At 44.4% G+C, this 12,767-nt stretch overlaps 1 protein-coding gene across 1 annotated transcript; it reads right to left on the reverse strand.

The window, feature by feature from the left end:
• Positions 1 to 429: 429 nt before the first annotated feature.
• LOC140188071 (immunoglobulin lambda-1 light chain-like) lies at positions 430 to 2,856 on the reverse strand. The gene is made up of 3 exons (XM_072244014.1): positions 2,765 to 2,856; positions 2,305 to 2,661; positions 430 to 1,114 (listed from the first exon to the last, which is right to left on the reverse strand). Exons 1-3 carry the CDS (start codon positions 2,811 to 2,813, stop codon positions 792 to 794), a joined length of 729 nt encoding a protein of 242 aa, XP_072100115.1. The 5' UTR covers positions 2,814 to 2,856; the 3' UTR covers positions 430 to 791.
• Positions 2,857 to 12,767: the final 9,911 nt, after the last annotated feature.

Consider the following 12,767-nt stretch of genomic DNA (forward strand, 5'->3'; position numbering starts at 1 on the left):
GATTCCATCAGAACCCCGCCAGAGCAGCCACGATTTAAATATTTGCACAATGTGGTTGACTTCACACCTATTCGAGTCGTATAACGATAATTCCATGTATATACGCGGATCAAGGGCATACTCCGACCTCATGCACTTCTTCGCTTATGGGTCTCTTTTTCTCACCTCATCAATTCTGGCCACTCCAGGTCTGTCTGTTTGTCTGTCTCTCTGTCTCTTCCTCTCTCTGCCCCGCCCCTCTTTCCCTCCGCCACCAACTGCAAGACTGCAGAATTTTTCACCTTATTTGAACTCCTAGACTGCATTTGTTGGTGCCGTCTCGCCCGCGCGAGTTGCACCCGCCTCCCCCCCCCACCTCTCCTCCCACCCAGATGAGAATGGGAAGTGCATACAAGAGAACAAGACTTAACACACGGAAATCATTCCTGCACTGAACATCTTTATTAGCAGTTTGTGGCAGTTACCATCTGTCAGTCTGATACTGATGAGAAATCATAAGCACATTCATTAATAACTTTAATTAGATCCATCCCTGGCAACAGAGAAAACAATTCACTAGCTGATATTTCTAATGATGACAAGTGTCAGGCCACTTTTACCCCACGTAGTTTCTCAGCGAATGAAACAGAACAAAATCAGTCTCGGGTGCAAATATTCTAACAATACAATTGAAAACCACAGAGCTCTGATCAGAGTTCAGAGTACAGTGGAGAGGTAGAGGGGGTGAAAATGCAAAAAAAAAAAAAAAATTCCTGTTGTTGGGAGCAAACAAGTACGAGATCACGCTCTGTTTAACAGCTGGACTGTGTGACTGTTGCGGATGTTGACGAAGCTGCTCCTTGGTTAACCACGCAGGAGTACCTCTTCCCACTGCTCCAGTCTGCGCCCGGCACCGTCAGGTAGCTGCTGAGACTGAAAGTGCTGTCCGTGTCCCGCCTCGTTGCGCTGGTTTTCACCTCACGGCTGGTCAGACTCCCGTCCACTGTCCAGCTGACGACAGGGAAGCCCACCGACAGCTTACTGACCAGGCAAACTAAGGTGCCGGTTCCTTTAGCGGAGATCTCCTCGGCAGGCGGCCCAAGCAGTTTTACTGAAGGGTCGGGCAGCTGCTGATCTGGATCGGGAACAAGAGGAGACAAGTTTCAGGTCACGGATTATCTCGCGATATTTCACAGTTGGATGGAAGCGCGAGTGAAAGATTCCAGCTTCCAAGAATGGGGCCCAGGGTTTCGCTAGGGTGCACGTCAGTGCCGATGGAGGGCAGTGCATTTTAGTCAGTACTGAAGAACTAGACATCTGTGGTCAAATCGCTGTTTGAGGATTTTCCTGTAGAGTAGCTGGATTACAGCATCACCAGCTCGGTGACATCACCTCCAGCTCTTGGGATCCACCTTGGCCTGTGCCAACAATGACACGTTCCTTCCCTTTGCTCCATCCACTCATCACCAACCGCCACCTCCCACCCGTGTCACCCAGAGCTGTAATGAGAGTAAACCTATTTCTGCGCTTACCCAGAGCGCAGGGCAACATGCGTGTGGTCTGGAGTTTCACAGAGCTGGTGTAGGGAAGTCACACTGTGACGATGCGGAAGCAATTACTGTGGGTGAAGGAAGGTGGGATTGTCCCCAGACCCGAAGCTCTGGCCTTACTCTGTGTAGCGACCGAATCACTGAGTGGCCGTACCCCAAAAGGAGCAGTTCTCAAGTGAAAAGGTGGCAGGAGAGACGGGGCAAGGACGAAGCAATTGGATGGGTGTCTGTAGGAGTGTTCTGCCCAAACCGGGAGAAATGGAAGTTCTGTGAAAGTTGAAGGAAGGTTTCAATAGAGCATCCGCATACAATAACTCTAAACTTGTAGTTCTGTTGTATTGACAACCGTGGGCCACGTCAAATCCCCAGTAATACCTCGGTCCGCTTTCTAAGAAGCTGGAACTCCTCACGCTGGCTTCCAACAAACCAAAGAGGAAGCGGTCAAACGAATCGGACTGAAACCGCGCCACCGTAGACTTGGGCCTACAATCTCAGAAACGAAATATTATGTGCAGATGCCAGGAACACAACTTACAGCACCAGAAAGAAAACACAACTGAAAAGAGAACTTTTTAAAAGACGATATCAATTCACAAGACAACTCTATATTCACTGAACACAACTCCATAGACACACGATACGTAGCACAACTGGATCGTACATCGGTGCTTACATTGTCAAATTCGCCAAGAAATCATAATGTATAAATTATTGATTGCCAGGTGACCATATTCATGCAGCTCGGAAGTGCAGGAGGGATTTTCTAGACACTTACCTGTGACAAAGAGCTTGGTTCCTCGTCCGAACAAGTAGACACTGCTCGATTCTAGCCACTTGAAGCAGTAATAGACGGCAGCGTCATTCAGCTCTACATTTTTTATGATTAACTGGTAAACAGTGCCGGCGCTGTTGGCTATCGACGTGAAGCGGTCGCTGTTAAAGCCAGAGCCGTAGGTCGGGGCGCTGAGTGAGATATGGTAGTACAGGATCCATTGTGGAACCGTCCCCGGTGTCTGCTTGTACCAAGACACATAATAGCCATCATTTGTTCTGGTGTTACATTCCAGCGTTGCCGACGACCCTGGACTCGCCGACACGGCCGGAGGCTGCGTCAGAGTCTGGGATTCTCCAGCTGTAAAAAACAGGAATTCAACTTTAAACATTGACTCTTTAATGTGACCCCCAAAGCCCAGATCAACAACCGCTGGCGGTGCAGCCATGCTGCCTGTACTTACAGCCTAACCACATTGCCAGAGACCAGAAAAAGCACAACGTCCGTATCATTGCTGTCCGTCAGCTTCCTACGTCCCTTCAGCCGATGGATCCGTGACAGACTGCGGCCGCCTTCTCCGATGTACCCAGTTATACAGCCATTCATACCGGGGAGGAAACCCATGCAAATCAGGGAGACTCACACTGACCAACCAGAGCAACACACACTAAATTCTAGAGGAACTCAGCAGGCCAGGCAACATCTAGGAAAAGAGTACCATCGCTGTTTCGGGCCGAAACCCTTTGGTAATATTTGTGTGCTTCTTTATCCTAAGCCGGATCTATGCTTTCAATCTCGGTGCACTCTTTCCCAAGTTGCTGCCTTTCCTGCTGAGTTCCTCCGGCATTTTGTGTGTGTTGTCGGAATTCCAGCATCCGCGGATTTTCTCTTGTTGCTGATCAACTAGAGCAAAGGATTTAAAGCTTCCTATTCCCCGTCTCACACCATCAGGATGAGGCGGTGTCACTGGCGGCAACGAGCAGATCAATTGATTAAAAAAAATGTCGGAACAGATTGTTCTGTGTCTGATATCTCCCAAATTTGCACAGAAGGAGGCAGATACAAAGGTCCGTGTCCTCGTTTGCCCCAGCAAATGTGTAACAGACAACCTTCAGAACTACAAGCTGTGGACACACACGAGGTGCTGCTGGAAGATTGTGGAAGACTGATGAATGCTGCCGACAGCACAGTCCAGCAGTACATGCATTGTAATCAGTGCAGCCAAAGTTAAGATTGCATAGGCTGGAATGCCTCTTGATCAATTAAAGGGGACTCGCCATAGGGAGACATGTGAGTGGATATCGTGCCATATTTGTGTGTGCTTTTTAAAGTTTACCTCACCGAATATTACAACCATAATTCTGAAAGTTTACACAGTCCCTTCCCTTGGTTTGAAATTTTTAAATAATCTTTCCCCCTTATTTCCCTGCTGCAGTTCTTGCCACTTTCCATCACTCACATATCCAGGTACAACGGAGCAGACAGTACAGACTTCCTGTTTCCACACAAGTCATTCAGATGTTGAGTTCAAATCCACCCTGACTATTGGAGGGATTGAATTCAGTCTAAATGTTGGGATGAAATCTGTTCTGAGTAACAATAAAGTGCAAAAAGCTGTTGTGTACATCGTTACAAGCAGACAGCGGGAACAACTCAACGATGGATCCTCCGGTATTACTACAGACACACAGTGACCCGAAACGGAGGCAGACTTATTAACCCTTTGGGAGAGGGAACTTCTCATCATCGGCGCCATGGTAGTGTAGTGTTAGCACGACGCAATTATAGCTTGAGGCGATCGGGGGTAAGACGTTTAATTCTGACATTGGCTGCAAAGAGTTTGTACGTTCTCTTCGTGATGGCGGACGTTTCCTTCAGGTGCTCCGGTTTCCTCCCACATTCCAAGCGCACACAGGTTAGTAGGTTAACAAGTCATTATAAATGTTCCTGTGATTAGGCTAGTGTTAAATATGTTGGTTGTGCGGCTGGTTAGTCTCTTGTTTTTTAAATAAATAAATAAATAAATCTTTATCCTTCTATGTCTGTCTCCAATCCCACATCACACACTTGGGTGATGGGTCCTATTGAGTTCACATACGCACGTGAGATCAACAAATATCCAGGGGAATCAACAACTTTTATGGGTGGGTATAGCAGTGGAAGAGGGATTCGGGCAAAAAGTCATTGCATAGTCATTTGGTTTTGAGTGTAGTCCGCACCTGTTCTTTGAGACAGTCTGATAAATGGAACAGGCGGTGTCTCCATCTGGAGAAGCTTGGTCTCTGGTGTTTGGAGTTCAAGCAACAGTAGTCCTTGCCCAAGGCTGAATGTTTCGTGTACAACAGGTTTCTGGCGGTGCTACTTCTGCAGCTCAAGCGAATGCACACAGTGGGGGACCGGGGGACCGCCATACAGCAAGAGGAGCAGGGAGATGGGCCCTAGGATTCCCCTGAGGGCACACTGCTCCCTGACTGTATAACATTCAGAGTACTGATTGGGAGAGTTTTCTCCTGGGCTAGAGGATGACATGTGGTCCATTATGTCCGTTGTGCAAGTGGATCCCCTCTACAGGGAGAGAGTAGAATGATCTGCAGAAAAACAAGAGAAAAGATTCTTCAAGTTGAGGAGCATTTGAGTTTACTGTGGCACAGACATGACTCAGGGCAGGTATGTTGTATCTATGGTGCCCCTGTCACTAAAGCCCATTCAGTAATTTCACTGGAAAATCCAAGGTGGTGGGGGGCGGGGGGATAAAGGGGTACCAATTTCTTCGAACATTTCCAAGATGTTTGGCTTTGTGGTGTAACTGGCCAGTGTAAATTGGCCCAGGTTTGCAGGGGAGTGTCAGGCTTTGAAGGGAATGTGAGAAGAATGGAAAAGGATTGGTTCACGGCTGGTCTAAATCGATGTTTGATGGAAAGCACAGACACAGTATGCTGAAGAGCCCCTTACCATGCTTTATGAATAAATGCAGTCAGAATTGAGGCCAGTCGGATGGGAACCAGAGAACCAGAACAGTTAGTGGAGAGTTTATGGGGGCAGATATTGGCGAAACCTCAGACAAAGTTTGGAATCAAAATGTTGAGGATGGTGCAACCCGTGTCCCAAGCTGCATATATTTTAATGCTACAGGTTTCATAGGAAAGATGGATAATAGTGCTGGAGATGACGGAACAAGCTTACAAATAGAGGCCATGTGTAGTGAAGAGAGGATGCTGATGGGGCAAAATTGCAGTCAAGAGAATGAGTTGCAACATAAAAGGCAGACAGAATCGAAAGAGGTGAATACAGGACTGAAGGTGTTGTATTTGAATGTAGAATAAGGTAGGCAAACTTAGCACACTTGCAGATTGGCAGTAACAATGCTGTAGGCATCACAGAATTCTGTTTGAGAAAAGATTACAGCTGAGAGCTTAATGTCGGAGGATACACATTGTATCAAAAAGACAGGCTGGAAGGCAAAGTAGGTGGTGCTCATTATTGGTTAAGAAAAGAAATAAAATCATCAGGAACAGATGGCATGGGGTTGGAAGGTATTGAATCATTGTTGATAGAGCTAAGGAACTGTAAGGATTAAAAGACACTGATGGGAGTTGTATACAAAACTCCAAACAATAGTAATAAAGTGGCTTACAAATTATAATGGAAGATGGAAACTGCATGCAGCAAAGGAAATGTAACAATAGTAATGGGGAACTTTCATATGCAGATATACCGTATTGGGAAAATTAAGTTGGCGATGGATTCTAGGAGGGGGGATTTCTAGTTTGCCTGCAATATTGCCTTTCAGAGTACCTCAAGGTTAAGCCCACTCGTGGATCAGTTATTCTGAATTGGGTGTTGTGCAGTGAATCACAATTGATTAGACAGCTTAAGGTGAAACAATCCTGAAGGGAAAGGAATCATATTATAATTGAATTCACCCTGAAATTTGAAAAGGAGAAGCTTACGTCAGTTGTGTCAGTATTACAGTAGAGTAAAAGGAATTCCAGAAGAATGTGAGAGGAGTAGGCCATAACTCTTTGGAACAGAACGCTGGCAGGGGCGTCAGCTGAGCAGCAATGGCTGAAATTTTTGAAAGAAATTTTGAAAGCAAAGTAATTATACATCCCAAAAAGGAAGATTTATTCTTCACGAAAGATGAAATAACTGTGGCTAACAAAAGAGGTAAAAGACAACATAAAAGCTAAAGAGTGGGTATAAAATAAAGCAAAAGTTAGTGGGATGTTAGAGGATTGGGAAGCTTTTAAAAATCATTGGAAGGCAATTAAAATGTCACTAAGGTAAAGATAAAATACGAATTTAAGCCAGCCGATAATGTTAAAGAGGATACCAAAAATTTCTTCAGATACATAAAGTGCAAAAGGGAGGTGACAGTTGACCTCCAGAGAATGATGCTGGAGAGGTTGTAATGGGGTCAATGAAATGACGGATGGAGTGAATAAGTGTTTTGCATCAGTCTTCACTGTGGAAGGTACTAGCAGTATGGTAAAAGTTCCAGGTGTCAGGGCACTTTCAGGTTTAGAAGTTACCATAACTCTAGAGAAGGTTCTTGAGAAAGTGAAAGGTCTGAAGGTAAATATGTCACCTAGACCAGAGGGTGTACATTCCAGAGTTCTGAAAGGAGAGGGAATAGTCATGATCTTTCAACAATATCTAGATTCTGCTAATGCCACTCCGTTCCTCAAGAAGAAAGAGATGCAGAAGGCTAGAGATTGTAGGCCAGTTAGTCTCACTTCAGTGGTTGGGAAGATGTTGGAGTCGATTGTTAAGGAAGTGGGTTCAGTGTACTTGGAGGCAAGTGATAAAACTGGTTGTAGTAAGAATGGTTTCTTCACGGGAAAATCTTGCCTGACACATATGTTAGAATTCTTTGAAGAAATAACAAGTAGGTTAAACAATGGAGGATCAATTGAATGTGTGTGATTGGATTTTCAGAAGGCCTTAGACAAGGTGCTTCACGTGAGGCTCTTAAAAATCTCTGAGGCCATGGTATTACAGGAAAGATGCTAGCATGGATAAAGCAGTGGCCAGTTGGCAGGAGGCTAAGAGTGGCATTAAAAGGAGCATTTTCTGGCTGGCTAATGGGAACAGTGGTATTCCACAGGTGTCTCTACTGCGACTGATTCTTTTTTACGATATATTTCAATGATTTGGATGGTGAAATTGATGGTGTTGTTGTAAAATTAGCGTACAGTATGAAGATAGGTGGAGAGTCATGTATATTTGAACAAGTACAAAAGCTACAGAAGGACTTAGACTGATTCCGAGAATGGATAAAGAAATAGCAGTTGGAATAAATTGTCAGGAACTGTATGGTCCCGCACTTTGGTGGAATAAAAGAAATTGTTGACTATTTTCTAAATGGAGAGAAAATACAAATACTTGGGAGTCAATAAGCAAGATTCCCTGAAAGTTAATTTGCAGGTTACATCTTCAGTGAGGAATGTAAGATAATGTTAGCATTCATTTCAAAAGGACTACAATCTAAAATCAGGGATGCAATTTTGATACTCTATAAAGCACTGGTGAGGCCTCACTTAGCGTATTGTGAGCAGTTTGGGGCCCCTTATCTTAGAAACGATGCATTGGAACTAGAGAAGGTTTAAAAGGGGTTCACAAAAATGATGTCAGGTCATATGCAGAATATTTGATGGCTCTGCGCCTGCATTCACTGGAATACAGAAGAATGAGGAGTGACCTTATTGAAATCTATTGAATGGTGAGAGGCCTTGATAGTGTATGTGAGAGTCAAAGACCAGAGGACACAGCCTCAGAATAGAGGCGTGTCCTTTTAGCATGGAGATGGGAAGGAATTTCTTTAGTTAGATATCGGTGAATCTGTGGGATTCTTTGCCACAGGCATCTGTGGAGGACAAGTTGTTATCTATATTTAAGGCATGGGTTGGTGAATTGCTAATTTGTGAGGGCATGAAGGATATGAAGAAAAGGCAGGAGATTGGGCAGAGAGCAAAATTGGATTAGCCACGATGAAATAGTGGAATGGACTTGATGCGCCAAATGGCCTAATTCTGCTTCTATGTCTTATGTTCTTATGGTCTTATGCAATTGAAGGAATATGCAGGAGGCATGACATCAGTGGTGCACTACTAATGTCCATAAGACCATAAGAGCATAAGACAAAGGAGCAGAAGTTGGCCATTCGGCCCATAGAGTCTGCTGCGCCATTTTATTATGGGTTGATCCATTCTCCCATTTAGTCCCACTCCCCCACCTTCTCACCATAACCTTTGATGCCCTGGCTACTCAGATACCTATCAATCTCTGCCTTAAATACACCCAATGACTTGGCCTCCACTGCTGCCCGTGGCAACAAATTCGATAGATTCACTACCCTCTGGCTAAAAGAAATTCTTCGCATTTCTGTTCTGAATGGGCGCCCTTCAATTCTTAAGTCATGCCCTCCCATAGTAGACTCCCCCATCATGGGAAACAAGTTTGCCACATCCAATCTGTCTATGCCTTTCAACATTCAAATTCTTTCTATGAGGTAACCCTTCATTCTTCTAAGCTCCAAGGGATCCAGTCCAAGAGCGGACAAACGTTCCTCATATGTTAACCCTCTCATTGCCAGATTCATTCTAGTGAATCTTCTCTGTACGCTTTCCAAATCAGCACATCTTTTCTTAAATAAGGAGACCAAAACTGCCCACAGTACTCCAAGTGAGTTCTTACCAGTGTCTTATAGAGCCTCAACTTCACATACCTGTTCCTATACTCTATTCCTCTAGAAATGAATGCCAAATTTGCATTCACCTTCTTCACCACCGACTCAACCTGGAGGTTAACCTTAAGGGTCTTCTGCACGAGGACTCCCAAGTCCCGTTGCATCTCAGAACTTTGAATTCTCTCCCCATTTAAATAATAGTCTACCCGTTTATTTCTTCTGCCAAAGTGCATAACCATACACTTTCCAATATTTTATTTCATTTGCCATTTCTTTGCCTATTCTTCAAATCTATCCAAGGTCTCTGCAGGCTCTCTGTTTCCTCAGCAGTACCGGCCCCTCCACCTATCTTTCTATCATTAGCAAACTTAGCCACAAAGCCATCTATTCCATAATCCAAATCGTTGATGTACAAAGTAAAAATAAGCGGCCCCAACACGGACCCCTGTGGAACACCACTGGTAACCAGCAGCCAACCAGAATAGGATCCCTTTATTCCCACTCTCTGTTTCCTGCCAATCAGCCAACACCCTATCCAGGTATGTAACTTTCTCGTAATTCCATGGGCTCTTATCTTGTTAAGTAGCCTCAGGTGCGGCACCTTGTCAAAGGCCTTCTGAAAATCCAAATATACAACATCCACTGCATCTCCCTTGTCTAGACTACTTGTACTTTCCTGTAGGTTTGTCAGGCAGGATCTTCCTTTCAGGAAACCATGCTGAGATCTGTCTATCTTGTCATATGACTCCAGGTACTCTGTAACCTCATCCTTGACAATCAACTCCAACAACTTCCCAACCACCGATGTCATGCAAACAGGTCTATCATTTCATTTTTGCTTCCTTGCCCCCTTCTTAAATAGCAAAGTGACATTTGCAATCTTCCAGTCCTCTGGAACCAGGCCAGAATCAATCAACTTTTGAAAGATTATAGCTAATGCCTCCGCAACCTCCACAACTACTTCCTTCAGAATACGAGGGTGCATTCCATCTGGTCTGGGAGATTTATCTACCTTTAGACTATTCACCTTCCTGAGTACTTCTTCTTTTGTAATTGTGACTGCGCAAACTTCTCTTCCTTGCTACCCTTGAGTGTCCAGTATACTGCTAATGCCTTCCTCAGTAAAGACTGATGCAAAATACTCGTTCAGTTCCTCCGCCATCTCCTCATCTCCCATTACAATTTCTTCAGCATCATTTTCTATCCGTCCTATATCTACTCTCCCCTATCTTTTACTCGTTATATACTTGAAAAAGTTTTAGTATCCTCTTAAATATTATTATCTAGCTTCCTTTCATATTTCATCTTTTCCCTCTTAATGACCTTCTTAGTTTCCTTTTGTAAGCTTTTAAAAACTTCCTAATTCTCTGTCTTCCCACTGATTTTTGCTTCTTTGTATGCCCTCTCCTTTGCTTTAACTTTGGCTTTGACTTCTCTTTTCAACCACAGTGGCATCCTTTTTCCATTCGAAAATTTCTTCTTTTTTGGAATATACCTGTCTTGCACCTTCCTCACTTCTGGCATAAACTCCAGCTACTGCTGCTCTGCCGTCATTCCCACCAGTGTCCCTTTCCAGTCAACATTGGCCAGTTCCTCAGTCATGGCCACTATAATTTCCTTTACTCCACTGAAATACCGACATATCGGATTTCGGCTTCTCTTTTTGAAATTTCACAGTGAACTCGATCATGTTATGATCACTGCCTCCTAAGGGTTCCTTCACCTCAATCTCTCTAATCACCTCTCTAATCAACTTCATTGCACTGCAACTCATCCCAATGGCTACAAATTTGCCCCATCACCTGCCTGTCTTTCCAGACATCTTTACTGCTCACTATCTTAGATTTATTCCTGTTTTCCCCTTCCTCTGCTCTACCATTCTGGTTCCCAACCCCCTGCCAAATTAGATTAAACCCTCCCTAACAGCTCTATTAAACATTCCCACCAGGATATTGGTCCCCTTCGGGTTCAGGTATAACCTATCCGTTTTGAACAGATCATACTTCCCCCAGAAGAGATCCCAATGATCCAAGAATCTGAAGCCCTGCCCCCTGAAGCAGTCTCTCAGCCACTCATTCATCTGCCTGATCCTACTATTCTTGCCCTCGCTAGTATCTCTCTGAACTTATTGATGAAAACTGTTTTTACTATAATTACTGAAAATAAAGAAATACAGTGGTTCCCAGTTAATTGGGATGCATCATCCCAAAAGCGGAGGAGGGGTGGCATTACTGGTCAAGGACACTATTACAGCTACAGAAAGGGTAGGTAATGTAGCAGGATCCTCTTTTGAGTCAGTATGGGTGGAAGTCATGAACGGGAAGTGAGCAGTTACTCTATTGGGAGTATTCTATAGACCACCTGGTAGCAGCAGAGATACAGAGGAGCAGATTGGGAAGCAGATTTTGGAAAGGTGCAAAAATAACAGGGTTGTTATCATAGGTGACTTTAACTTCCCTGATATTGATTGGCACCTGACTAGTTCCAAGGGTTTAGATGGAGCAGAGTTTGTTATGTGTGTCCAGGACGGATTCCTGTCACAGTATGTGGACAGGCCGGCTAGGGAGAATGCCATACTAGATCTAGTAATAGGTAATGAACCGGGTCAGATCACGGATCTCTCAGTGGGTGAGCATCTGGGGGACAGTGACCACTGCTCCCTGGCCTTTAGCATTATCATGGAAAAGGATAGAATCAGAGAGGACGGGAACATTTTTAATTGGGGAAGGGCAAATTATGAGGCTATAAGGCTAAAACTTGCTGGTGTGAATTGGGATGAGGTTTTTTGCAGGGAAATGTACTATGGACATGTGGTCGATGTTTAGAGATCTCCTGCAGGATCTTAGGGATAATTTTGTCCCGGTGAGGAAGATAAAGAATGGTAGGGTGAAGGAACCATGTGTGAGAAGTGAGGTGGAAAATCTATTCAGGTGGAAGAAGGCAGCATTTAGGTTTAGGAAGCAAGAATCAGATGGGTCTATTGAGGAATATAGGGAAGCAAGAAAGGAGCTTAAGAAGGGGCTGAGAAGAGCAAGAAGGGGGCATGAGAAGGCCTTGGCGAGTAGGGTAAAGGAAAACCCCAAGGCATTCTTCAATTATGTGAAGAAAAAAAGGATGACAAGAGTGAAGGTAGAACCGATTAGAGATAAAGGTGGGAAGATGGGCCTGGAGGCTGTGGAAGTGAGAGAGGTCCTCAATGAATACTTCTCTTTGGTATTCACCAATGAGAGGGAACTTGAAGGTGAGAACAATATGAGTGAGGTTGATTTTCTGGAGCATGTTGATATTAAGGGAGAGGAGGAGTTGGAGTTGTTAAAATACATTAGGCCGGATAAGTCTCCGGGGCCTGACGGAATATTCCCCAGGCTGCTTCACGAGGTGAGGGAAGAGATTGCTGAGCCTCTAGCTAGGATCTTTATGTCCACATTGTCCATGGGAATGGTACCGGAGGATTGGAGGGAGTCGAATGTTGTCCCCTTGTTCGAAAAAGTTAGTAGGGATAGTCCGGGTAATTATAGACCAGTGAGTCTTACGTCTGTGGTGGGAAAGCTGTTGGAAAAGATTCTACTAGATAGGATCTCTGGGCATTTAGAGAATCATGGTCTGATCAGGGAAAGTCAGCATGGCTTTGTGAAGGGCAGGTCGTGTCTAACAAGCCTGATAGGGTTCTTTGAGGAGGTGACCAGATATATATATACCACTGCATGCAGACATAGCATAAAGATTTCAGTATATTCTTCTCATACGAATTCCAAAGTAGATTTATTGCCCAATCCTG

This window comes from Mobula birostris, chromosome 26, assembly GCF_030028105.1.
Source record: "Mobula birostris isolate sMobBir1 chromosome 26, sMobBir1.hap1, whole genome shotgun sequence".
In the NCBI taxonomy this organism is placed as follows: domain Eukaryota; kingdom Metazoa; phylum Chordata; class Chondrichthyes; order Myliobatiformes; family Myliobatidae; genus Mobula; species Mobula birostris.